This window comes from Melanerpes formicivorus, unplaced genomic scaffold, assembly GCF_026170545.1.
Source record: "Melanerpes formicivorus ecotype bairdi unplaced genomic scaffold, bMelFor1.0.p_v2 SCAF_2, whole genome shotgun sequence".
In the NCBI taxonomy this organism is placed as follows: Eukaryota; Metazoa; Chordata; class Aves; order Piciformes; family Picidae; genus Melanerpes; species Melanerpes formicivorus.
Window position 1 is genome coordinate 59,243,090 of NW_027142354.1, and position 27,469 is coordinate 59,270,558.

General features: G+C 57.0%; 1 protein-coding gene across 5 annotated transcripts; it reads right to left on the reverse strand.

The window, feature by feature from the left end:
* Nucleotides 1-1,564: 1,564 nt before the first annotated feature.
* On the reverse strand, nt 1,565-27,469 carry PCBD2 (pterin-4 alpha-carbinolamine dehydratase 2). Of its 5 annotated transcripts, none has more exons than XM_068163302.1 (5): nt 27,114-27,355; nt 24,913-25,044; nt 23,809-23,982; nt 4,860-4,940; nt 1,565-3,520 (listed from the first exon to the last, which is right to left on the reverse strand). In XM_068163302.1, exons 1-5 carry the CDS (start codon nt 27,207-27,209, stop codon nt 3,425-3,427), a joined length of 579 nt encoding a protein of 192 aa, XP_068019403.1. In that variant the 5' UTR covers nt 27,210-27,355; the 3' UTR covers nt 1,565-3,424. The 5 variants fall into 5 exon arrangements, with proteins under 5 accessions (XP_068019403.1, XP_068019393.1, XP_068019432.1 ...); XM_068163292.1 differs by having other exon boundaries at nt 24,913-25,047; nt 27,114-27,354; XM_068163331.1 differs by lacking the exon at nt 23,809-23,982 and having other exon boundaries at nt 24,913-25,047; nt 27,114-27,347.

Below are 27,469 nucleotides of genomic sequence, written 5' to 3' on the forward strand. Positions count from 1 at the left end.
TCTCCAGGGCTTTTCAATCCCTCCAGGGCTGGGGACTCCACCACTGCCCTGGGCAGCCTGGGCCAGGCCTTGACAACCCTTCTGGGGAAGAAATTGTTCTTAACATCCAAAGGAAACCTCTCCTGGCACCACTTGAGGCCACTTCCTCTTGTCCTAGCCTTCCTTACTTGGGAGAAGAGCCCAAGCCCCACCTGGCTGCAGCCTCCTCTCAGGGAGCTGCAGAGAGCAATGAGGTCTCTCCTCAGCCTCCCTTTCTCCAGGCTGAACACCCCCAGGTCCCTCAGCTGCTCCTCACCAGCCCTGCTCTGCAGACCCTTCCCCAGCTTCAGTGCTCTCCTTTGGACATGCTGGGAGCAGGCAGGGAGCAGGCATGGAGCCAGCCATGCAGTGCAGCTGTGCTTTGGGCAGCTGCTGGAGCCCTCAGCACACAGCAGCACAGCCCCAGCCATGCCATCACCTGGAAAAGACCCAAGCCCTGCTCTCCAGCTACTTCTGTTAGAGAGAAGCTGACACTGCTCTTGACAAGAGAAAGTGCCTCAGGCTGAGCTTCCTGGCCCCAGGCCAGTGCCTGTCACTAGATCCTTGCTGTATGGATTGGCTGTGATGCTCCAGCTCAGGCAGGGCCTCTGCAGCCTCCCCCCGTGGCTCTCAGCACCCTGCACTCACCACACACCAGAGCCACGTGTGCAGGTTGAGAAGAGCTGGGGAGATGCAGGAGCACAGAGCAAGCTGCCTGCATGGACTCAGGGAGCTGTGTGCAGGGGGTCAGTGCTCCCCAGCAGCACAGGGCTCAGGGCTCTCCTGCACAGCTCTGCAGGGAGCTGGGGATGCAGCTGAGATCTGATGGGAGGTGGAGTTCAGTGGAGGTTCACCTCAGACCCCAGCTTGATGCTGGGAATCCTGCCCAAAAACATGACTACAAAGAGAAGGTGCCTGGACAACGACAGCAAGCCCAGGGGCCTGCAAGGTGCAGCAGAGCCCAGCAGAGTGGCACCACTGCCTGACTCACACAGGGCTCAGCCAGCAGCATCCAGACAAAACCAAGAGGGGCTGGAGCACCTGGAAGCCCCAGGGGAAGGTGAGCAGCTGGGGGGCAGAGCTCCTCAGGGCATCAGCAGAGCCAGGACTCCACTCTGGGCTGCCTGTGAAGGACAGCAGGAGCCACTTGTTCATGATTTGTGTCTTACCATTCCTAGTGCTGCACAGCAAGGCTGACAAAAGGCACTCCCAGGTCTGTGGCATGCCCCAGGAGTTAACAAGGAACTGTGGCTAAACAAGCACTGACCTGGGAACAGCAGTTCAGAGCCATCCTCCTCCTGTCTGAGTGGGTTTGCCTCTGGGCTGCTCAGGGATCCTCCAAGCACCAGGGCTGCTCCAGGCCACTGCTGGCAGTGCAGCTCTCCCAGCCACAGGAGCTGCTGAGGAGTACTTTTTCCCCTCTGAGTGCATAACCATCAATACCCTAAAGGCCTCCCAGGATCTGTGTGTCACTGATCTTAAATTCAACTCAAACCTGAACAGCTTTGCCACATCTGCACAAAGGAACAAACCACAGAGGAGGAAATTGGTTTGCATTGGTTTTATTCAGAGCCCCACGCTGTACACTTCCCAGCAGCAGAGCTGCCACAGTTCAGTACAGACCTGGCCAGAACTGTGGTGAAGCTCATTTCACTCCCCCACCAGTACCAGGAGGCACCAGAGCTTGGGCTGTAGCCCAAGTGGGGTTACTGACAACAAACCCCAGCAGCCTCACATCTGATGGCCTCTGGTGGACATCAGGAGGAAGCTCATCACAAGGAGGGTGGTGAAATACTGGAACAGGTTTGCCCAGGGATGTGGTTGAGGCCCTGGGCCTGGAGGTGTTCAAGGTCAGCCTGGATGTGTCCCTGGGCAGCCTGCTGTAGTTGGAGCTGTCCTCAGTGCAGGGCTGTTGGCCAAGATGGCCCTGGAGGGTCCCTTCCAAGCCAGGGCAGTGTGTGTTCCCTGCAGCCAGGTAGCACATCACAGCTAGAGACTAAGCCAAAACCCCTTGCTTGTCTCCTGGACAGGACGCTGCCTGGCAGCTGGTGGCACCCTGCACCCCAACCACCTGAGGGACCACACAGCTCAGAGGCAGGAGCCTGCCCCTCATCGGCCTCCCTGCTGGCAGCCGGCAGCGGAGCTGTCAGCCAGCCAGGGCTGCTGGCAGGGCAGGACAGGCACGCTGGGGACGCTCGGAGACAGGCCCTGCTGCCAGCCTGCAGCAGGTGGAAACCTCCCTGGCAGTGGCAGTCTGTGTCGGGGAGGAGCACAAAAACCAGAGACTATGAAGGCAGGGCAGCTTCTAAACCTCCTGAGTGGGACCTGCAGCCCTTGGAACAAGGTTTGCAGTGAGAAACTGCAGCTGCCAAAGCAGAAAGGAGGGTGAGCACAGCCTCAGCTGAGCCAGCTTAGCAAGAATCCTGCTAATGCTGCTGCCTCCACCAGCAGCAGCTCTGGGCTCCCAGCCAAGCCACCCTCACCCCGACCCAGCAGGTACCAGGGTGGTGAAACACAAGTCCTGCCTCGATCCTGCGTGGTGCTGAGCACTGACCTGGCCCAGCCAAGCGCCTCAGCACAGCTTGCTTTGCTCCCACTGGGAGCACACCGGGATTCAGCTGGGGATGAGGAAGCTCTGGGGAGACCTCACAGCAGCCTTCTGGTACCTGGAGAAGGCACTGGGGGGGAGGCTGCTTACAAGGGCTGGCAGCAGGACAGCTGTGAATAAAGCAGGGCAGATCCAGATGGGACAGCAGCAAGTTCTTAACCATGAGAGTGGTGGAACACTGGAACAGGCTGCCCAGAGAGATGATGGAGACTCATCCCTGGAGACATTCCAGGTCAGGCCTGAGGGGGTTTGAGCAACTTATCTGATTGGGGTTGTCCCTGCTTGCTGCAGGGGGGGTGGGCAGATGAGCTGGAAAGGTCCCTTCCAACCCAATGCATTCCTGGCTCTGTGGTGATTGTGTATGAGCTGAGGCAGAGCTAAAGTTCCCAGCACTGCAGGAACCAGCTCAGAGGGGACTGACCCAGCCTGGCTGCTCTAACACTGAAGTGCAGAGACAAACAAACCTCCTGGGTCAGCTACCACCAGGCCTGTGGGCTTGGGGATCACCTGCAGGAGGGGGTGGGTTCCCACTGTCGTTCCAGCTTGCTTTAGTTATGGAAAAGGATCGTTCAGGACTGGTTTGTGGCTGCTTTGTCTGCCACATCCTCCTGCAGAGGCCGGGGAGGGACAAGCAGGGGCGTCGGGAGGGGTCTCAAGAGGACGGTTTGAGAGGTCAGCAAAGCCAAGCCACCCCCTTACAAAATACCATGTCTCAGGGGGTGTGAGGCCAGGGGTACCAGCAGTGAGGCTTTGTGAAGGCAGGGTACAGGGCCAGGGGGGCAGAGCTGCCCGGCCTGGCTACGGCGAGGCAGCAGCTCTGTCGATGAACCGAGCCAGCCGCACGTCCCTCCGGGTCAGGCCGCCGCAGTCGTGGGACGTCAGAGTGATCTGCACCTGCCAACAACCAAAGCAGAGCTTCCAGAGCAGCCTGGGCATGCAGGTGGAGCAGCAGGGGCTGTCTCTGGGCTGAGCTGCTGTGACAGGATGCTCCTGGCCAGCGGGGAGCTCTGTGCAGCAGAAGGTGCTGCAGGGGAGGGGGCTCAGCAGAGCCTGAAGCACAAGCAGAGGGAGTCCCTGAGTCCCTTTGCTCATCACAAGAGGCTCTGCAGCGCTGGCCAGAGGAGTCTAACCACCTCCTTCTTCCACCCACACTCCAGGTTTCATGAAGAACCTGGGCCAGTGCTCAGGCTGCCAAGAGCCAGGTCAGGAGCTCAGGAACTTGCTGCAGAGCAGCACCCTGGAGGTGAAAAGATTGCAAAGCTTGCTGCAGGTCAGTTCCCCAAAGCCAAGCAGAGGAGTGCCCTGCTGTGCAGCAGCTGCCCACAGCTGCCTTTAGGCTGAGCCAGGGGACAGGCTGGTGTCACTTGGCCTTGCCCTTGACTGAGATTTTGGGAAAAGAGGGGGAAAGGAGAGTACTTCTGAACACTCTGGAAAGCCAGGAACATCAGGAAGGGTAGGGTCAGGACTCTGTTCAGTGACCATTGGATGTCCTCCTCTTAAACAGGGTGACCCAGAGGGCTGATGAGCAGGAGCCTGTGCTGGGATGTCTCTGCCAGAGAGGGGAGCTGGGGACGTGCTGGGGGGGGTGGGTGCCCCGTGTCCTTTCAGTCTGTGTTCAGTGGGACTGCCAGAGATCAGCCAAATACTGCAGCAACCAACCCCCACAAGGCAGAGAGAGGCAGAGCAGGAGCCTCCCCCTCCACACAGCACCTTTCATTCAAGGACTGCAGTGCTCCTTGGAGCCCTTGTAAATGGGAGACCACCACCAGCTAGGTGATATTATAAACATATTTTATAAGCTGCTATGTTGAGCCATAGGAGCCTGCAGTTGTGAAAGAATCAGCCCTGCAGTGAGGCTGCCAGGCTCCCACTCAGGTACCTGCACAGCCAGGGGTGCTGCCCTGCACTGCTGGGGGCCTGGCTGCCTGCACAGAAAGGAACAAGAGCTGCTGAGTGATTCCCAAACAGTAACTTATTCAGGGTGGCTAAAGAGGAGTTTAAAGGCTCCTATTTTATTCACAGATCTCAGCTAGAGAGGTGCAGCGTCAGGTTCAAAGCAGGCAGCTGGTAGCCACCACAAAGAGCTTGATTCTTGACTCCTCACCACTATAAATACCTCAGCATCTCTTTAAAATCTCACATCTCAACCTCCCTCCCCTCCCTACCCTCTGCAGAAGCTGCCAAAGAAGCCCAGAGAGAAGGAGCCAGCCCTCTGACTCCTGTGACACCTTACCTTGCTGTAGACATTGGACCACTCTGGGTGGTGATTCATCTTCTCTGCGTGCAGGGCAACGCGGGTCATAAACCCGAAGGCCTGCAGAGGGAAAGAGCACAGGGAGGATGCCAGGCACCTGCAGCACTGCTAACAGGACCCACTCCCAGAGCTGCAGAGCTCCTGCAGCTCTCAGGGATTGCTGCACCTCAGGCTTGTGCAGAGCGTTTCACCTTCTCACACCACCCAAGCACTTCCTGAGACTGCTGGAATCAGGCCCAGGACACCACTCTGCCCAGGGCTCCACACTGCTGCACGGGAGCAATGCTTTCACCTCTGGTATCCAGCAGGGATTCCAACCACCCATCCCAAACCCCTCACCCCTGCCTGAGCCCCGTGCCACAGCAGCCCTGGTGCCCCTTCCAGGAACACATCCTTTCCCCTAAATGGTTTGCCCTTTATTTGGCTGGGGGCAGAAAGGCAGCAGGTGGGGCTGCCCCTCTGCTCCAGGGGAAGATGATTTCCCTTTACACTGAGCAGAAATGAGTTTCCCAGTCCTCTGCCCATACACTGCATGGCATGCTCCCCCAGGACACAGACCCAGGAAGAGGCCCTTGCAAAACACTTAGGAGTAAATCCTAAAGCAAATGAGGATGTCCATGGGGATCAGGACGGCAGCCGCGGAGCAGGGCCCCCAGGGGCTCCTGCATGAGCAGGGCCCCATTAAGCCCGTGGCTTTGTTCACCCATGGGGCTCAGCAGCTGGGCCATCAGGCACAGGTGAAGAACCACCCCTGCTGCAGCCTGCTTTCCATGACAAGACAGCAAGCCCAGCAACCCCCTCCCTGGCTCAGGTAGTTCTCCAGTGCTGACTGATGGAAGAGCACATCCCTGGCCTGGATTCCAGCCAGGGGAGGCTGCTCCAGACCCACATGTGGTCAGTGAATGCCATGTAATGGTTGATAATAGTTTCAAGTCTTTCTTCCTCTCACAAATTACAAAAGCCTTTAAGTCAGAAAAAAAGCCAAAGCCAACACCACAAAACCCCCAGCCAGAAGCGGTGCCTGGATGAGGCAGGGCTCTGTCAGGGGCTGTGCCAGCCAAAGGCAGGCAAACCTTATAATCAGGGGAACTCATTCCAGGGAGGTTTGTCATTTGGACATCACCAAACTGTCAGCAATTAAAAAGCTTTTTGCTTTGACCCAAGAGCATTCCAAGCTTTGGGAGGACTCTGCCCTGCCTTAAGGCCTCCCTGGGTTCAGCTCCCTCGGAGGGGACAATTACTTGTAAAAATGTGCAAATGTTTCAGCAGGCTCTTTGAAGCAGCAGGCTGCAGGTTGTGCTTCAGATGTTAGCAGTGCACCAGGAGTGCTACCTGGTGGGAATGTCCTGAGCGTCCCTGGGCTGGATAGAAACTCTGCTTCCAGCACAGCAAGCTGCACAGGGACGTGCCCCAGACTGGCAGAACTCCTGCACCAAGACTGCTCTGCTCCAGCAAGCAGCAAGGGAAAAGCAGATTAAACCCATGAAGAGCCCTGCCAGCTGCGTGCCCACTCTGCCTGCCCAGCCCAAGAGCTCAGCCAGCTCTGCACACAGGTGCCAGCACACGAGCACAGCTCGCTGCTGCTCCGACAGCGATCGTCCCTTCACGGCAGGCAGAGCAGAGCAGACCAGCCTGCCACATCCATCTGCTCTGCAGATCCTGCTCTGTGGTGACAAACCCTCCCCAGCAGTGCACCACTGGATCCTCTCTGAGAACCGGACCACCAAACCCTCCCGCTCAGTGGCCCACCAAACGCTCACCAACCAGCGGCCAACCGCTCAGGGCCAGGGGACCAGCAGACCCCCAGCGACAACGGAGCCTTCTCCTCAGCACACACCAACCCTCTGCCCCTTCCCCACAGGCACCAGCAAAGCCTCCATCTGGATGAAGTGGGCATGGGTCTCCCAGCAGCTCCTCCTCCCGAGGAACGTCCCAGTCCCGAGTAGGAATCCACCCTGGCACGGAGACCCTCGCCAGGACGGGTCCCGCTGCTGGCGCTCCGGCTGACCGCGGCGGCGGTGCCACGGCACAGGCCGAAGCCTGCGCGCCCAGCAGCCACGTCCTGCTCTGCCCAGAAGCCTGCTCCCTCTCTGCACATCTCCCCAGGCAGCTCCTGCACTTTAGTCTGTTTTAATTACCCACAAAAGCAGCTCCCAGTAAGAAAACGAGCCGGGGTCCTGCGCAGCCTGGGCAGCCTGCAGTGAGGCACTAAGCGCTTCCTCCGCTGGCTGCAGGCACGGGAACGCTGCTGCCTGGGAATCACCTTTGTGTTTGTAGAGCCATAACCCTGCCTGGGGAGCAGAAGATTGGCTGTGGAAGGAAAGAACTTTGGGGTTGATTAGATAGGAAAACACTGCTACAGAAAATCAGCTCCAAGGGGTCCGCGGCCTGAAACTCGATCGGCAATTGGCCCTAATTGGTGATCAAGGAAACTATCTCGTGATCAATTAAAGTAATTACCACATTCCGGCGACACAAGCAGCCCTAATTGGGGCAGAAGCCTGCACTTCTTCAACCTTAACTCCGGTAACGAACACGATTGTGCAGCCTGCAGTGCAAGATCATTGCCAAGAGCACCGCGGAGGGCAGAGCGTATCAGACCCTCAAGTGCCGCGGGACAAGCACTGCCCTCACCAGCTGAGAGCCAGCACAGCCTGCAGCTCACTGCAGCACTGCCAGCACAGCCTGCAGCCACTGCAGCACTGCCAGCACAGCCTGGAGATCACTGCAGCACTGCCAGCACAGCTTGGAGATCACTGCAGCGCTGCCAGCACAGCCTGGAGATCACTGCAGCACTGCCGGCACAGCCTGCAGCCCACTGCAGCACTGCCAGCACAGCCTGGAGATCACTGCAGCACTGCCAGCACAGCCTGCAGCCCACTGCAGCACTGCCGGCACAGCCTGGAGATCACTGCAGCACTGCCAGCACAGCCTGGAGATCACTGCAGCACTGCCAGCACAGCCTGGAGATCACTGCAGCACTGCCAGCACAGCCTGGAGATCACTGCAGCACTGCCTGCACAGCCTGGAGATCACTGCAGCACTGCCAGCACAGCCTGGAGATCACTGCAGCACTGCCTGCACAGCCTGGAGATCACTGCAGCACTGCCAGCACAGCCTGGAGATCACTGCAGCACTGCCAGCACAGCCTGGAGATCACTGCAGCACTGCCGGCACAGCCTGGAGATCACTGCAGCACTGCCAGCACAGCCTGGAGATCACTGCAGCACTGCCAGCACAGCCTGGAGATCACTGCAGCACTGCCAGCACAGCCTGGAGATCACTGCAGCACTGCCAGCACAGCCTGGAGATCACTGCAGCGCTGCCAGCACAGCCTGGAGATCACTGCAGCACTGCCGGCACAGCCTGCAGCCCACTGCAGCACTGCCAGCACAGCCTGGAGATCACTGCAGCACTGCCTGCACAGCCTGCAGCCCACTGCAGCACTGCCAGCACAGCCTGCAGCCACTGCAGCACTGCCTGCACAGCCTGGAGATCACTGCAGCACTGCCAGCACAGCCTGCAGCCCACTGCAGCACTGCCGGCACAGCCTGGAGATCACTGCAGCACTGCCAGCACAGCCTGGAGATCACTGCAGCACTGCCAGCACAGTCTGGAGATCACTGCAGCACTGCCAGCACAGCCTGCAGCTCACTGCAGCACTGCCAGCACAGCCTGGAGATCACTGCAGCACTGCCAGCACAGCCTGGAGATCACTGCAGCACTGCCGGCACAGCCTGGAGATCACTGCAGCACTGCCAGCACAGCCTGCAGCTCACTGCAGCACTGCCAGCACAGTCTGGAGATCACTGCAGCACTGCCAGCACCGCCTGCAGCCCACTGCAGCACTGCCGGCACAGCCTGGAGATCACTGCAGCACTGCCGGCACAGCCTGGAGATCACTGCAGCACTGCCAGCACAGCCTGGAGATCACTGCAGCACTGCCAGCACAGCCTGGAGATCACTGCAGCACTGCCAGCACAGCCTGGAGATCACTGCAGCACTGCCGGCACAGCCTGGAGATCACTGCAGCACTGCCAGCACAGCCTGGAGATCACTGCAGCACTGCCAGCACAGTCTGGAGATCACTGCAGCACTGCCAGCACAGCCTGCAGCTCACTGCAGCACTGCCAGCACAGCCTGGAGATCACTGCAGCACTGCCAGCACAGCCTGGAGATCACTGCAGCACTGCCGGCACAGCCTGGAGATCACTGCAGCACTGCCAGCACAGCCTGGAGATCACTGCAGCACTGCCGGCACAGCCTGCAGCCCACTGCAGCACTGCCAGCACAGCCTGGAGATCACTGCAGCACTGCCTGCACAGCCTGCAGCCCACTGCAGCACTGCCAGCACAGCCTGCAGCCACTGCAGCACTGCCTGCACAGCCTGGAGATCACTGCAGCACTGCCAGCACAGCCTGCAGCCCACTGCAGCACTGCCGGCACAGCCTGGAGATCACTGCAGCACTGCCAGCACAGCCTGGAGATCACTGCAGCACTGCCAGCACAGTCTGGAGATCACTGCAGCACTGCCAGCACAGCCTGCAGCTCACTGCAGCACTGCCAGCACAGCCTGGAGATCACTGCAGCACTGCCAGCACAGCCTGGAGATCACTGCAGCACTGCCGGCACAGCCTGGAGATCACTGCAGCACTGCCAGCACAGCCTGCAGCTCACTGCAGCACTGCCAGCACAGTCTGGAGATCACTGCAGCACTGCCAGCACCGCCTGCAGCCCACTGCAGCACTGCCGGCACAGCCTGGAGATCACTGCAGCACTGCCAGCACAGCCTGGAGATCACTGCAGCACTGCCAGCACCGCCTGCAGCCCACTGCAGCACTGCCGGCACAGCCTGGAGATCACTGCAGCACTGCCAGCACCGCCTGCAGCTCACTGCAGCACTGCCAGCACAGCCTGGAGATCACTGCAGCACTGCCAGCACCGCCTGCAGCCCACTGCAGCACTGCTGGCACAGCCTGTAGCCCCTCAGCCACTCATCACAACTGTTTCAGATTCTTCCTTCAGAAATGACAGGGGAGGTGAAGGCAAGGATCTGCATGCTCTACAAGCCATGAAGCTGCATTCAAGGAGGCTTTAGGGTACTAGATGTTATAGAGTGTTCTGATGTTTCAGTGAGAAGCAGATGAGGCAGACACTGCCAGCTTAATGCTTCGAGGACATCTGTCTAAGGTGAGCTCCAGACACACAGAGGTCACTCCAAGTACACACAGAGCATCACCCAAGGGACGGCAGAACAGAGTCCCTGCAGGGAACCACAAAGAGCACCAGAAGGAGCAAGCAGTGCAGGAATCCTTCACAGAGATGCTTCAGATGTGTCAGGAGGGCTCCACCCTTCATGGCTTCTAACATTACTGAAGACAGAACTAAAGATGCCTCAGTGGTAACACTGCCTCTGAAATGTTTGTGGTGTTTAACACTGGCAGCCAGAGCGTGCCTCCAGGAGACGAAAATCAGAGTGACTCTCAGAAGAACAAGGAAACCTCATAGAAGAGGAAAAAAACAGCTTACAAACACTCATAGGCTCATGGAAACATCACGGGAAGGGACCTTCAAAGCTCATCCAGCCCAGCCCCCTGCACTCAGCAGGGACAGCTGCACCTACAGCAGGTACCTCAGAGCCCCAGGCAACCTGGCCGGGAATGGTGCCAGGGATGGGGCAGCTCCCACCTCTCTGGGCACCCTGGGCCAGGACTCAACACTCTCAGTCCAAAACCTCTTTTAGTTCCCACCATCCCCCACCCTCAGCTCTCACCCTCTTTTAGTTCAAACCACTCCCCCTCGTCCTGTCACAACAGACCCTGCTCAAAGCTCTGTCCCCAGCTTTCTGACCACCTCCTTTAAGTTCTGAGAGGCCACCAGAAGGTCCTCCCACAACGCTTCGGGGCTGGCCAAACTGCTTTGGCAAGTGACAAAATAAAACTTAATTCTTCTGCTGTGTGAGAGCAGGGCTGAGAAGGGGAAAAGCAGGGCTGAGCACGGGAAAAGCAGGGCTGAGCACGGGAAAAGCGGGGCTGAGCACGGGAAAAGCGGGGCTGAGCACGGGAAAAGCAGGGCTGAGCACGGGAAAAGCGGGGCTGAGCACGGGAAAAGCGGGGCTGAGCACGGGAAAAGCAGGGCTGAGCACGGGAAAAGCGGGGCTGAGCACGGGAAAAGCAGAGCTGAGAACGGGAAAAGCGGGGCTGAGAACGGGAAAAGCACTTCGCTGTCACGGGTGGGAGGAAAGCTGAAACCGCAGCGGGCGCTGGCGCTGCGCAGCCCGGCAGGGCTCCGGGAGCGCCGCGGGACCCTGCAGCTGATCTGCCATTACTCTTCCTTTCACACTCCTTAAGCAAGACATCAATTCATCTTAATGCTTTCTAAACATGCTGCCTTCCTCCCGGGCTTGCCAGCATTATCTTGATGAGTTCCCACATCAAAGCAGCGCAGGTCGCTGTGTCGTGCTTATACACCAGCCGCCCGTGCGGCTCCGGTCCCGGATCACCGCCGGCGCTGGAGCACCCCCGGCCCCAGATCACCCCCGGCGCTAGAGCACCCCCGGCCCCGGATCACCCCCGCTTCTGGATCACCCCCGGCCCCGGATCACCCCCGGTCCCGGATCACCCCCAGCGCCTGTCCGGAGCAGAGCAGCTGACAGCACTGGGCTCAGGAGGGGACCCAGGCAGACAAACAGCCGAGAGGTGCCATGCCAGAGCCATGCCCTCTCCAGCTGTTTGGCTTAGGATGAGCACTCCGTGAAGCACCTACCCCGGGCTGGGGAGGCTCAGCCAAGCAGCTGATCGCAAGCACGTCAAGGTTTCTGCCTCCCATCTGTCATTCTGAGGCTGGGGGCAGCATCAACCTCGACCCTCTGCAGTGAAGGGCTACCTGGCTTCCCTTCCCCACCCCCCCCGCTGCAGCTGCCCCGTTTATCAGTGGGCAGTGAAGAAATCAGCCGTGCTGCAGTGCCTCTGTCACACAGGGGAAGGGGTGGGCAGGCTTCACACTGCTGCCTTCCCTTCCCCCCAGCGTGCAGCACCTGCTGCCCTCAGCACTGACAACCACCTCACATCAGCAAGGGTCACTTGCAGCAGCTTTCACAGCCCTAGCTGATGTGTGTCCCCAGCACCGAGCTCTGGGCCAGCAGGTAGAAGGCAAAAGCTCTTCCATGCTGAGCTCTTTCCAGCCTTGTTTAGCCAGTCCCCAGGCTCTCACTTCATCCCATGGCAGTCTCTGCAGTTCTCTCAAGGAAAATGCAGGGTTTGTTTGATTTGACTTCCATTAGAGAAAGCCTTTTGCCTGAGGAATATGCAAATACCACCTCAGAAGGCCACTCTTCATCTGGAAGTGACAGCATGGTTAACACACACCGCAGAGAGGGCTTCAGCTGGCATGCAGAACCGGCTGGCAGCACAGGACAGGTATTCAGCCTCCAAACCACACCCCCACGCTGGGATTCTTCCCTGCTGGCCTCACCAGTCTGAAGCACCCCAGGGACCCTGCATCATGATGTGGCATTAGATATTTTCCTCTTTTTGGGGGGGGGAAGTGGTGGGGTGTCTGTCTGGATCCACCCACAACAGGAGAACATCTTCCCATTGCTCTTCTCCTTTGTAATGCCATTCCAAGAACAGCTGAGACAGTCCTGAGGCTCACATCTAAACCACAGAACCAGAGAATTGGTTTGGTTGGAAGAGACCTTTCAGACCATCAAGTCCAAGTGCTAGCCCAGCACTAAGCCATCTCCCTCAGCACCACATCTCCATGGCTTTTCAGTCCCTCCAGGGATGGGAACTCCACCACTGTCCTGGGCAGCCTGGGCCAGGCCTTGACAGCCCTTTTGGGCCAGAAATTGTTCTTCATGTGTAACCTAAACCTCCCCTGGCACAACTTGAGGCCATTTGCTCTCATCCTATCACTTGTTCTTTGGGAGAAGAGACCAAACCCCACCTGGCTCCAACCTCCTTTCAGATAGTTGTAAAGAGCCAGAAGGTCTCCCCTCAGCCTCCTTCTCTCCAAACTGAACAATCCCAGGTCCCTCAGTTGTTGCCCCTCACAGGATCTGATCTCCAGACCCTTCATGTCTCCATCTCTCAAGTGCAAGCCACAGCCACAGTGGCTCAGGTGTGGTGCCCATGTTTCCCCACTCCTTCCATCCCACCCCATCCAGGCTTGGGCAGCCAGCAGCATCTAAAGGTGACCAGCACCTAACAAATCCCTGCTAGAGGTTTGGACTTTCATGCTTGGATAGCTTGAGCAGCAGAGCACTGCAAATGCAGCCAGAACCCATCACCTGGGATGGAGGGGAGAGCCCTGTGCTCTGGAGGGAGAGGACTGCAGAGGAACACTGCAGAGGAGCCAGCACGTACCACGCGTCTCTTCTGCCTGCAGAACACAGTGTGAGGCACCACAGCTACAGCTTCCAGCTGAGCAGCCTTTGCTGTGCTGCTTCCCAGCACCGAGCTCCCTCTGTGCCCTGCACATATCACTGCTGCAGCAGCGCTGCAGAGGGTCCCCTCCGAGCACTCCTGCCCCCGCGCAAGCCCTGCTCGCCCCCCCGGGCCCGGGCAGAGCCCCGCAGCACGTCCCCCGGGGTGCTGTGCCTGCCTCCCCACACTTGTTTACAATTAGGGCAGTGAGGCAGGCGCTGGCCAGCTCTGTCTCAACAGCTCCTGACAGGGGAAGCACAAACACTGCTCTGCTCCCAGCAGTTTGCCACTCGCCTGCTCTCGCAGAGGGCCCTCCTGCCTTTGATTCTCAGCATGTTTATACTCCAGACACTATGCAAATAGTTTTTATGCATTAAGAAATAATGCAAGCAAAGCCAGAGTTAAATCAGATTGTTCAGCAGTAACCTTGCCAAGGCACTGATTTTCCTATTAAAGAAATTATTGCAATTTGTTGCTCTTACATGGGATGAAACATACTGTAACAATCTTCATAATTTCTGTCCTGTTGGGACACTCTGATTTGAGTAACATAATACAGACCAGCATCCTGCTAATGGGAACCACCTGAGCAGATAAACAACAGCTTCCCTCCTCTCCTCACCCAGCCTGGTGCTGTTTATTGTCATAGATCAGCCAGACTGAAGAAGAAATGGAGGCAAGGAGCAGCGGAGCTGGAGGCACGGCCCAGGCAGGGATGCTGCTCACACAGGGACAGAGGCCAGAGCTGTGAGGTGACAGAAGGCAGCTCCAGGAATGCTGCCCCAGGAACAGCCCAAGCTGCCCATGGCACTCACTCAGCACAGCCTGCACTGGCTGCAGCACTGCAGGTGACACAGCCATGGAATGGTTTGGGTTGGAAGGGACCTTTGGAGCTCATTTAGCCCAAGTCCCCTGCAGGGGAGCTCAGGGACCGCTGCAACTACAGCAGGGTGCTCAGAGCCCCAGCCAACCTCACCTGGAATGTTCCCAGGGCTGGGACATCTACCACCTCTCTGGGCAACACATTCCAGTGTTTCACCACCCTCACTGTGAAAAACTTCTTCCTTACACCTCCTCTAAATCCAGTTTTAAACCACTGCCCCTTGTCCTGGCACAACCCCCAATGGTGCTTGAGCTGCAGCTCTCCACAGGAGGCCTGAGGCAAAGGCTCCAGCTGCCAGGCTCAGCAGTGCCCCAGCTAGGACATCCCTTTGCCAGGAAGCAGGTGCAGGTGTACCTTGTGCCACCTGAGATTCAACTGCTCTTAAGAACAAATCTACACTTTGTGCTAAGGCCAAGGGGGACAGAGCAGTGCAAGGAAAGGGAATAAGGAAGGCAGAGAGAGCTCTGACCTGCCCCAGGTCTTGCTTTGCTCTCTCTTCCTCTCATGCTAAGCCTCATGTGCAACAGGCACAGCAATCCTCAACTTTCTCCCTTCTAAGCCTGTTTGTATCAGGATTTTCCTACCTGCTGAACTTAGATCTACTGGTGACAACATGATATAAAATGTTACATCTGTTACCTTCCTCCTTGTCACATCTGGGCTTTTCCAGCAGCCTTGGTGCTGAGGCTCATTTTTACTGCAGTGAGTGCACCTGGGGTTTGTGAACAGCAAGCAGAGGATATTCTCAGTGACTCAGTGCACAGACCTCACACCCCCATCAGCCACCATCCCACCAAGCAGATCTACAGACTTGATGGAAGTGAGAGAACAAGGAGATGCCTTCAGCTCCATAGAAACTTCTGCCTGGGAGAGATGAACTTCCAAGCCTAGACTCCATCCAGCACCACCACACTGGCCCTGCTCTGCTGGGAGGTGTCCCTGCCCATGGCAGGGGATGGAACTTGGTGACCTTTCAGGTCTCTTCCAACCCAGCCTGCTCCATGAATCTGTGATCACAAAACACATTCATTTGCTTATAGGCAGATAAAACCAGTTACAGCTACCCACAAACAGTGCTGCAAAATGAGCAGACATCCCAGCTCCAGCCTGGGACAAGTCACACAGCATTTGTGACACGCTCCATGCAGACACAGTCACAGGCAGTGCTCTTCCCCCCCGCCTTTCTTTGCCCCAGTTGCAGCTCCTCAGCCCTCCAGGGAAGCTTCACTCCTGACTAAGGCTGAAGCTGCTCAAAAGCACAGCTCTCCACACTAGCACCTCGATAAAAAGCAGGGGAACAACCCCAGGCTCCAGTGCTGAGCTAGAGCACAGAAGAAACCCTCCAGCCATGCAGGCAGTGCAATGCAGCTCTCCACTGCCCAAGCCATTTCTGTGTGCTCTGTGCTCAAACCCAGGATACAAAGGTTGCACTTTGGAGGTTTACAGCACATAAAATAGCTGCTTCAAGAAACAGGGCTTTCTAAAATGAGCTTTTTGCACTCTCCCTACAAGCATTCAATAACCCAACCATTAACTGAGCACCTGCTAAAGCAATCAGCCACTCAGAATAATAAACTCTGCTGGCTGCACTGCTGAAAGAACAATGATAATTTTCCTTGTTAAAGCAAATATTTGGCCCAGCAAATCAAACCCCTGGCTGTACTGCAGTAAAGCCTTCACACAAACCACTGTAACAATAAACCAGGAACAAGGGGCAGTTAGTCTCTAGTTCCAGCCTTTGGAATCCTGGCACCTGAACCCTCTGCTCTCTGATGTGCTTTGTGCTCCACAAGGATGCTGCTGCTTGGGCAGCAAAGCATCCTCCACTGCATGGTGCCAGCCCCTGCCAGGCAACTGCTGCAAGCCAGACCAAGTAAGAGTTAACTGAAGAGAATGCTCTGTTCCACAAAGGTGCCCAAGGCCTCAGGTGCTTGCAGAGCTCAGCTACGGTGCAGAACAGACTTCATTACCCCATCACACCATGCTTTGGATGGAACAGGCCTGGCCCTGGACAAACAAAACCCCACTGCCCCCACCCAGAGCTGTTACTCACATGTGCAGGAGGGAGCTCACTCTGCAGCCAGGACAGTGAAGCTCACACACCATGCCTGCTGGTGATAACACAGGGAGCTCTCTCACTGCTCCTCGCCCTTCTGGCCAAGATGACACATCCTACCAGATCCATATCTCAAGATCTCCTCTGCTGAGCATCCAAGGACAATCATATCCTGCCTCTGGTAATCCTCTAAATCTCTGCCAGTTATGATGCAGGAGAACATCAAAGGGTGCTGAGAAAGGCCCTGCTCTGCGATGGCTTACAAGCAGCAGGGCCTGGTCTCGTGGCCATTCATCTCCCACAGCCTCCTCTCACGGCACTGGCAGCTTCCTGGAACACAAGGAACAAGCCAAACATGCAAGGAAGAGACCACAGTGGAGGTGTGAGGAATCATAGAGCAGTTTGTGTTGGAAGGGACCTTAAAGACCATCTGCCATGGGCAGGGACACAGATCCACAGATTGCTGAGGTTGTTACCATCTGCACACTGGTACAGCTGCAGGCGGGGAGGGGGCTCACCAGGAGAGACAAATCCTAATGCTGAGTCCTCCCTTCAGAAACTGCTGTGGGCACAGCACAACTGGAAACTCTTTGCACACCTCTGCTGTTTGTTGGATTGGGCATTACAAGGCACGTGCAGAAACACAACACCCTGGCTTTGCACAGCTCATCACCTTTGTGCCTGCCAACTTTTGCACAGAACAAAGATCTTCCCAACTGAGGACACCTGGGGCATGCACAGACCTTTAACTGCCTCCTGTCATTCCCACAGACTGCCAGGAGGGAGCAGGGACCTTAAAGCTCATCCAGTTCCAATCTTCCTGCCACGGGCAGGGACACCTCCCACCAGCCCAGGTTGCTCTAAGCCTCATCCAGCCTGGCCTTGAACACTTCCAGGGCTGAGGCATCCACAGCTTCCCTGTGCAACTCCTGCCAGTGTCTCGCCACCCTCACGGTAAAGAACTTCTTCCTGATGTCAAAATCTACTCTGCTCCAGTTTCAAACCATTGCCCTTTGTCCTGTCACCACAGGCCCTCATACAAGTCCCTGCCCAGCTTTCCTGTAGCTCCTTCAGGTGCTGGAAGGCTGCTCTGAGGTCTGCCTGGAGCCTTCTCTTCTCCAGGCTGAACAAGCCCTGCTCTAGTATGATCTTCCTCATCGCAGCACAAGGGAGAAAATCACAGTAGAGCATGAAATGAGGACTTTCTCCTCTGAAATGAACCCCCTTTTCCTACAGAGCCCCCTTAGCAGCAAGCAAATGCAGCGGTGCAGTGCTGACTCGGCACGGGGATCCCCACGCTCCCCACCAAACCCCTCCAACACATTACAGCCAGCTTTGTGTTTCTCCAAAGGAACTTCTCAGCTCAGCCTAACAAAATCCAAGGAAGAAAAGGGCCAGAAGGGGAGGGAGAAGGAAAATTCTCCTCCAAACCACTCCGTGTGAAACCGGTTGGCAGCTTGAGAACAGAGGAATAAGAATCCCCCCGGCCTCACCCCGCCGCGGCCCCGCCAGTGGCGTTTGGGAGCAGATGTAAGGATTTAGGCAAAGGCGGTTGTTTGTGAAAGGAATCGCTCTGATCAGCCCCAAAGCTGCGGCGGCAGCAGCGCTGCGCTTCGTCACGCTAATGCGGCGCGACGCGGGGCGGCCAGCGGAGCTCCCCCGGAGAGAGGTCAGGGCCGCGCCGCCGCTGCGACCCCCGCCGCTGCGACCCCCGCCGCGCTAAGCGGGGCCGGCACAGCCCGCGGGGCTCGGCGGCACCGGGGCCGGGCGGCGCCGGGGCGCGGGCGGCTGGGATGTGCCCGCGGTGAGCCGCGGGGCACCTGCGAGCGGGGCTGCCGGGGGCTGGGCTCGCCCTGCCAGCCAGAGCCCACCGCCCCTGACCGCGAGAAGAGGACCCGGTGCGGGTGCCCCCTCCGTGGCGGCGGCGCTGCTGGTGTCAAAAGGGCAATTTCTGGGCTGAAAGCGGAGCTGGGCATCACGCCAAAAGCTAAGGGATGCGACAGGTTAGACAGGCAAGGCAGAGAGCTGTGCTGTTTGCACGCAGGCGGCATCTTCCCAGCGACGCTCTGCACGTTTTAGTGTAGGAGTTGCACCATACCAGGTCTCCTTCACCGAACAGGTAAAGCAATGTCATTGTGAGGGGCCAGCTGCGGGAGGAAAAGCAGCTTCAGCCTGACTCGGGTAGAGCTTGGGTAGAGCTAGGTCGAACCCAATGACCTGGGAAGACTTTTGCAACCAAAACAATTCCATGATTCCCAAATGAAAGTGTCCAGCTGAAGTGACAGAACCCCAGAGTGCCAGGCTGGAAGGGCCCCCGAGGATGACCTGCTCCAGCCTCTCTAGGTGACAGCAGAGTTGCAATGAGCTGGCCCAGCAGCCTGCCAGGCTGTCTTAAAACTGCCCAAAGGAGGGGAATCCACCACCTCCCTTGGGAGGTGATTCCAATGCCCAGCTGCTCTCATGGGGAAACATTTTCTTCTGGATTTGATTTGAGTGATAACAAATCCATCCTCTCAGGGAGGCTTCTGTGTGAGAGCCAACTGGAGAGCAGCCCCAATGGTCAGCTGGGCAGATTTAAGCAGCATCCTGCTTAAATGGAGATGCAGCAGGGCTACTCAGTGGGCAAAACTCAGCCACGAGAAACTCCCATTCCTGGTTACCAACAGTACACCAGTGGGTTGTTCTGTGGAGAAATAGGATGGGGCTTGTCAAGAAAAGAAGCCTCTCTGATTAAACTTACATGAAAAATTAAACCCATGCAACCTCTACCACACCTGGGCTGGGACATCTTGCCTGCTGGAGGAGATGAAGGCCACCAAGCCACCCTGAACCTCCAGTGCAAAGAGCACTAATTGTATTGGATGTGCTTGGTGCAGTGACAGGCAGATAGTCCTGGGGGCCTGGCACCTGTGTGAGTGCCATGCTGCTGCTACTATGACAGTGGTACTGTAGCAGTAGCTGTCACAGGCAGGGGGGACATGAGGGTGGGGGGATCTGTACTCAGCCCCTGGCCAATGGGGAGATGAGATGCCTGCAGCATGGAGAGGAGGAACCACTGCTGATCACCTGCCGACTTTCATGAGGCATGAGTTTCTCCTGGGCATTACAACCATGAAGCTGTAATGGACTGAAGGACAAAATGATGGCTGCCAGACACGCAAGGGCTAATTGTGAAGGACTTTAAAAGACCTAAGAGGCTGCTGAGGCACTAAGGCAACTCTACTTAAGACTGAAAACATTGCCAAGAGCAAAGCACGGGCCCCAAAATGTTCTGGAGCACTGGCTGGCTTTCACATGGTTTTGAACCCCACTGGCCACAAGGAGAGGATAAATCCTGGCATCTCCCAACTCACTGCATCAAGGATTCGATTTTTGCCTAGGTGCAACCCAGCTTCATATCCACCCATTCCACATCCACCACCATGGGCTTCCTAGCCGTGCAGAATCTCTCCTGCTGGCTGCCAGCTAACTGGGAGCATCACTGGGCACAGGACACACCGAGCAGAGCACCCAGCAGTAGCTCCCCATCCTCCAAGGCCAGGGAACAAGACTTTCAAATGAGCATCTCCCCAGAACTTCTCTGCTCTTCACCCAGCCCCTGAGCTCCCCTGCCTGCTGCGGGCAGGGCCGGGCAGCAGTGCAGGCAGGTGGACCACGTCCAGGTCCCACAGCTGCACCCTGACCCTCTGACCCACTGAGTGTTCCTTACTGGAGTCAGTCACAAGAGCAAAGTGGAGGGAGGTGTGGCCATCCAGGAGTCATTCATTCTTGCTGCGCTCCACCCCAAGGCACTTGAGTTGGTTCAGCCACAGGCTGACCTCCAGTGGCCCCCAAACCTTCACTATCAGTTTCTAATAAAGGCAGAGATCCAGGAATTCATTATTTTCAGACACAAAGATTTCCTCCACTCTGCAAATCCCCCCATAAATAACTCCTGCTTTGCTGTAAATCAGTGACTGTTCATAAAGGCAGGGGAGGTGGTGAACAGCATCACTAACACAGAAAGACCTCCAGAACTCTGCAGGTGCACGCAGCAGAGCAGAGGGGAGAGGACTCGGGGGATGGTGGAAACCCCAGGGGTGCAGGGAGGAGCGACTGAAGCCAGCACCTAGCTGGGCAGGCAGAAGACAACCGAGCTGCATGCAGCAGGCAAGCCGACACAGGGCTCGGCAGAGGGAGCGAGCAGCCCTGGGCAGGAGCGACAGAGCAACCCGCCTTGGGAACAGCGAAGGAGGGACAGCAGCCTCGCCTCTGGATCGGGAGCGGCAGCCGGGGGCTGAGGCTGCTCCAGCTCCGAGGCCGAGCGCGGCCGAGGTGAGCTGCAGCTGAACGCAATCAGGCCCCGGCCCCGGGAAGAGTCACAGGGCAGGGCTCAGCCTGCCACGGAGGGCTCGGCTCCCCGTCCTCCCGCGGCCGGCTCGCTTCGTCCTGACCCCCGTTTGACAAATCACCTTAACGGGCACTGGGAGTGCTGTAAAAGTTAACAATGGGGGGATGTTTAACTTCTAAAATATGGTTATGAAGCAAAATGTTGGAGAGCTCCTTCAATACTGGAAATCAAATTAAACCTAGACATTTTTTACCAGTCCTGACAGCTCTAATCCTGGTTACCATGTAAATTTATGGTAAGCTGCTGTGATATTAGCCACAGGTGCTACTTTTAATATATGGCCCGCATCTGGCTGGGAATAGCCTTTCTCTGAGGACTGGGAATGACCTCACTGTCAGACAATGGCAGAGCAAGCCAGCCCACAAGGCCTCTGTGGCGTGTAAAAAGCTGGAGATGTGGTGCACAACCCAACAGTCACCACAGAGCTCATTCCAGGCTCGGGGACCGGAGGCTCAGGGATATTATGTTCTCAATCCGCACGAGGCGTGGACGTCTCTCAGCCCAGCAGCCAGGAGATGAAGTACATAAAGCAGCAGCGAAATGTGCTGCCTGGGTATATAAAAATCACTTTTCCACTCTTTGATCAATGCAGAGACAAAGCAACGTGCAGGGAGTGGGGAAAGGAACCATCAGCACAGCTTACGCTACAGGGCCTGGCACCCAGCAGCCCCGTCCAAAGAAACCAACACATCCATCACGCCCTCCCAGGCTCCTGTGGGGTGCATCCCTCATAACAGACAAGGGAAGGGGCACATCTGTCTCTCTGCAGCCAAAGGCAAAGCCCTGGCACTGCAGTGAGAGGGGAATGAAAGAGGGCACCTCCAGCAGCATGTCCTGCTCTTTGTGCTCCTGGATTTCAAGCCGCAGAGCTGGCAGATATGGAAGTGCGAAGTGAGAGCAGCACTCCAAGAGTCCCTTCAAAGGAGGTCTCAAAACCCAAGACTCCACCAAGGCAAGGGCACAAACACATGTGCTCCTGCTCTGGCTGCTCAGGGTCCTCCAGGGCACCTCCTCATGGTCCCCTCCACTCAGGCTCCTCTGTCACCTGTGTCCTGCAGCCCCAAACGCAGCCTGTACTGCAAACAGCTTTGCAAGCTCCCAAGGCGTTTGAGTTCCTGCCGTTTCATACAAGGACCTTAGAGGCCTTACAGAGACTTCCCACAGGAGACTTCTTGAAAGCAAACCCACTCAGACAAGCCTCATGACAGAGCCCCCCTGTAAAGGCAAGCAGCTGTAGAGCTGAACCTGTCCCTCAGCAGAGGTGGCAGCTGGGCAGCTCCCTCGCCATGCCTGCGATCGCCAAAGGAAATGCCTCCACACAGGCAGCTGCCCCTTAAGCCCTCTGCTCAGAACCAACCAACTTTGACAAGAGACATGGAAAGCTCAGGGTTAAGATGTTCCTGCAGATGTGGTGAAAACGAGCAGCTGGGTGAAGAGACCCAAATGGAGTACTGTGCCCAGAGCCCTTTGCCTGCCCCTTGCCCAGCCCAGGACGGAGCTCGAGGCAAAGCTGGGGGAAATTCAGGATTTTAGGGCAGGTCTGTTCCCTTTTCAGGATCACCCCTCCAGAGGTGTTAGGGGCCTGAAATGCTGAGAAATTCCCTGAAAATTCCCAAGATACAAGCCAGGACACTGAGGTCCTCAGCAACCCCTCCCTCTCTTGATAACTAACATCAGTCCAACATGGCTTCAGGCTGTGCCGGGGGAGGCTGAGGTTGGACACTAGGAAAATGTTCTGAGTGAAAGAATGGTCAGGGACTGCAACAGGCTGCCCAGGAGCTGATGGAGTCACCAACCCTGCAGGTGCACAAAAGATGTGTAGATGTGGCACTGTGGGACGTGGTTCCATGGCCATGGAGGTGGGGGTGGTTGATGGCTGGACTGGATGATCCCAGGGGGCTTTGCCAGCCCAAACCACTCTGATTCCTTGAACATTTCTGCAGCTTCATTCCTAAGCCTGCAGAATGACAATTCCCATTGGTCTGGAGGTGTAAAATGATTTCCTATCCAGGTTCTGAGTTGTGCTTAGGCAGACTGGAAGCAGAGGACTTGCTCCAAGGCTGGAAGAGAAAGGTTTTGTTTCAGCAGCACAAAGCCATGAAGGGGCACAAGCAAGATCCTGACGCTGCACAGCCTCACCAGCTGCTTGTCCCTTCCCTGCACACAGGGAATGAGGCGCTGAACAAGCTCCCTGACATGGGTGTGAGGTTTATGGAGGCTCAAGATTTGCCCTGGAGTGGTGTGAGCCCAGAGCACAGGCTCCTCAGGAACAGCAGCCCAACCAGGGGACTTCTGAGAGCACATCCCAGGGAGGGTCCCGGGGATAAACCATTCTGACTTTCATAGAATCATCAAATGGTTTGGGCTGGAAGTGAGCTGCAGTGGGCAGGGACATCTTCAGCTAGATCAGGCTGCTCAAAGCCTACTTCCTGCCCAACATGGTGCAGTTCCAAGGTGTACGGAGGAAGGGACACACAGCTGCCATCAGCTTCCAGACGTTTGCTTTTCCCCCCTCACCATGAGTGTATTTTATATTTTATACAAGATTCAGACCACTCACACCAGGAGCTCACCTCACACAAAAGTCAGCAGGGAGACAGAGCAGCAACCAGCCCCCAGCAGCAGCGCTGCCCAGACTGCCGCGTGGCACCCACCGGCAGCCTCAGCGGGGACCCCAGGCTGGTTTCTAGCTTGTTGCAGGGAGCTGTACCTCCCAAGCCCATTTGCATGGAAATGCCTCTCAGCCTAACAAGCAGCCCCTGTGCTTTCCATTCCTGGGTTACAAACTAACTCCATAAGCCCCAAGTGTCATTAGCTTGTCAGCCCCCCCAGGGCCGCCCGCCGCTGATGGTTTTTAACCCAGCTAATCTCAGCCTGAAAGCTCCAGGAATCTAAATAACTCTGGGGTTCCACAGCAGTTTCATTTCATCCTCATGCTGAAAATAATATACATAAACCAAGCTCATGTCTACACATTTGCAGGACTTTATAATAAAAGTTGTGTTTATATTCCTAACATCTGTTGACACACAGAGACTTTGTAAACCTGGCATCGATTTGAAAGCCACAGAACTTTCCATGCATCGGGAACATTATCTGCAAGGAGCAGTAAAATACAGCAGTGACTGCATTAATCACAGCAAGATCATCTGCAAGGCATAAATCTGGCATACCTCTCGTGGCAGCTCAGCTGCTCTTTTTTTCCCCCTCTCTGTTCTGCACACCTGATCTGACACCATCCGTGAAAGGGCAGCAGGAGGATCACCGAGGAAATGATGTTTCTCACTCCTTTGGCTTTCGCCAAGCACTCCATAGCAGGGCCACAATGTAAACAGAGTATTTATTGTCTGAAATGAAAGGAGCTGTAGCTGCAAGCTCACACTTTTCTCACTGCAGGGCCACAATGCAAACAGAGTATTTATTGTCTGAAATGAAAGGAGCTGTAGCTGCAAGCTCGCTGCAGGGCTAAACCCTCCCCAGGTGCCACGCAGGTACGTAGCTCTGCTTTGGGCATTTGCTGCCTAGGTCACCACAAACACAACATTTACTGGCAGTCACTTGCACCACAGGCACCAGCAAGCACCCTTGCATCATTTGAATTTACCTCCAGTTTGAGCTTACCAGAAGGCAAATCCCTGCTCCCTAACACCAGCTCTGAGCAGCCCCTTGGGCTCTGCACGCTGAGCCCTTCCCGGAGGAGGATCACAGAACAGCTTCTGCTGCTCTGGGGCTGCTGCAGCTGGGTCCTACAAATCTGCAGGTGAAATTCTGCCTTCAGACAGTCACAGCTAACCTTGATCCAGCCCAAGCTGCACAGAGACTCCACCAGCCCAGCTTGTCCTCCCAGCAGGCAGTTGAGCCTTGAAGCCCATTCCAGCCAGCTCCAGCTCCACAGTTTCTGCTCTTGTATTGATCCATGACAAAGGAATCCCTCTCTCCAGCTATTACTGATTTCCAGCATCCCCTTACAAGTGCTAGTAATGAAAAACCCTCCAAGATCAAACACTATTTGTCTAACCCTACAGCACCAACCTTGACCCTGATATTATAATCAGGAAGTACTGATATTAGAAAGAAGAAACTACTTAAACTCTACAAACCATAATTGATTTACTCCACCTGGTAAGATCAGAATCCCAGAGTAATCCACCGAGGCAAAGCCAGAAGGGTCTGGCCCCACAAGGACAGTCCCAGGTTTCTGAACATCAGCATTTGCCCCCAGGGATGGTATGGAAAGGACAGCAACTACATTTCCTTTAGCTCACAACAGCACTTACCTCATTAAAAGATTTGAAGTGGAACTCTTTGTAGATGGCATCTCTTTCACCTAGCTCAGACCAGCCTGAAGCCTTCAGGTCAGACAGAGCTTGGCTCCTCTCCTCTGCTGACAACCAGTGAGACTGTGAAGACTGCTGAGGGGGAAAAAGAGACAGGAGTGAGAGTGAGGCTCTCCTCTGTGCAACAGCAAGCACAGCACAGGCTGAAATTGTGGCTCTGTGGTGCAGAAGGTAAGGAGGTGGAGATGCACTCTGCAGTGTCTTACTGATTTCACAGAGCAGCTTACCTTAGAACAGCCAAGGAACTCCCTTTCTGTTTGGCCCTTGGAGTTCAGCTAAATGCTGCTGTGCACAGCTAACAAAAGCAGCAGGGATGAACACAGAGGGCACCACACCTGAGCCCATCCCCTGCCCATCTGATTCATCCTGTCTGACACAGGAATTCACTTGCAAACATTCTGCTCTGCCACACACACACGAGTGCCATGTGTGCAGTGACAAGGCTCAAAGGGATGCTGGGGGACAGCTGTTCCTACAGGCAGAAGGGAAAGGGATGGTTGTATTTCACTCTTCCTAAGAAGGCAGGAGTGGCTCTGAGCATAGGATGTGCTGGGAAGGTGAGCAAGCACTGAAGAGCTTTTGAGCTAACAAGGGAAAGAATGCAACCTGGCAACGCAGACACCAGAAGTTACAAGGCACTGGATCCTGCAAAGCACCTGTGTTCAAACAGCTTCCTGCCTGAAGGCACAAGCAGCACAGCTCACACTGGGTCAGTGCCTGAACTGCCTCAGCCAGGCAAAGAGGAAAGTTCCACGAGGGGCTGGAAAAGGTTTGATACTTCACCCAAAGGCAGAAGCTAAGGGCAGGAGTGATGGCTAAGGCAAGGAGTTCCAACAGAGGGGCCTCAAACTCAGGGCATGCTTTAATGGGAAGATCCTTTCTCCCCAGCACAGCCACGTTCAAACTGCTTTCATCTCTGTATGAGCACTTTACAACAGCTTTGTGAGAAGCAGTGGTGCTCCAGAGCTTCAGGAAGGCCTCGGAGGGCTGTGAGTACCCAGAGCCAGCCCAGGCAGCGTTTTGCCTTTGCCAGGGTGCTGGCAGCTCTCTGCTGGAGACCAGCAGCAGCGCCGGTGCCACCAGATGGGGCTGTGAGCCCGAGCAGAGCAGGCCTTAACGCAGCCAATGGGACCTGAGCCAAGGAGCAACATTGCCAGCACTAAGGCGGCACCAAAGAAACCCCAAACAGCACAAATCAACCCAACAGCATCACTACCAGCACCAGCAGGACACATCCAGTCCAGGAAGGGTTTTACAGGGTCCCAGACTGATCTCGCTGAGGCTCCCTAGGCTGCAGACACGATTCTGGACTTGCCAGAATGCAAACACCGCACTTGGTGCTACCGGGGCTGCAGCTGCAGGCGTTCCTGCCCCCTCCCCAGCACACACAGACACTGCCGCTGCGAGGGGCTGCCCTTGGTGCTTTGTGTCACCTGGCAGGAGGTGAACCGTCCCTGCTCACTGCAGGGGGCTGGACAACGCGACCTTTGTAAGGTCCCTTCCAAACCAAACCACTCTGTCACTACACCAGCTCCTCCACGCAGGCTCACGGAGGGGTTTGGAGGGTTTGTGCTAGGGAAGTCGAGGGCTGCAGCCGGGAGGCAGCACCAGGCTCGGGGTTCCCTCTTTCGGCTGGGGACGCCGCAGTCACCTCCCTGAGCCCACGCTCGGGCACAAAGGCCTCGAAGAGCCACGGCTGGGACTCCACATCGGATCACAGGGTTTTGACAGCGACGGGGCCCGAGCTCGGGCTGGTCCCGGGCGCAGGGCGAGCCAGCAGCAGGGCGAGCCGGGAGCAGGGCGAGCCGGGAGCGCGCTCAGGCGCAGGCTGCCGAGGCACAGGCCGCCGAGGCCGTGTCCCCTCCAACCCCGCGGCTGCACTCGCAGCAGCCGGGAGGAAGAGGAGCAGGAGGGGGCTGGCGTTCGCCTGCCCACCGCCGCACCCCCCAGAGCCGAGCCAGGGAGCGCGGCGCAGCCAGCCGGGAGAGGCGGCGCAGGGCGGGCACCGGCCCGGCTCCCGCGGCGACCCCGCGCCCCGCTGCGCCCCCCGCGCCCCGGCCAGCCGCCGGCCGCCCCGGGGGCGCCTCGGCCCCGCCTGCCCAGCGCCCGGCCCGGCCCTGCCCGCGCCCCCCGGGCCTCACCGTGGCGGCGGAGCGGCTCCCGCCGGCGGCTCCCCGGGCCCCGGCCCGCCGCGCTCCCCGCAGGGCAAGCCGCAGCCCGGCCCCAGCGCCCAGCATGGCTGCGGCTCCGGCCCCGCCTCCCCGGCGGCACCGAGCGGGGGGACAGGGCGGGAGCGGCTCCGCGGAGCTCGGGCTGGCCCCGCGGAGGAGCAGCGCCGCAGCCGGCACCCTTCCTGCAGAGCTCCTCCGGCAGAAACAATTCTGCTCCGTATTCATGACACCTAACCCCCGCGCCACTCCCCGTCCGGCAGCCTGAGCAGCCAACAAACGTGCGCCAGATACTCACCTCGGGGCTGCTCTGGCTAACGCAGGGCAGT

Coding starts and splice junctions, on each gene's coding strand:
- PCBD2 (XM_068163311.1), bottom strand. CDS start 27,368: ATGAATACGGAGCAGAATTGTTTCTGCCGGAGGAGCTCTGCAGGAAGG. Junction 25,048..27,113: donor GGAGCCGCTCCGCCGCCACG/GTGAGGCCCGGG, acceptor TTTCCCCCTCAG/CAGTCTTCACAGTCTCACTG. Junction 23,983..24,912: donor ACTTCAAATCTTTTAATGAG/GTAAGTGCTGTT, acceptor CTTTCATTTCAG/ACAATAAATACTCTGTTTAC.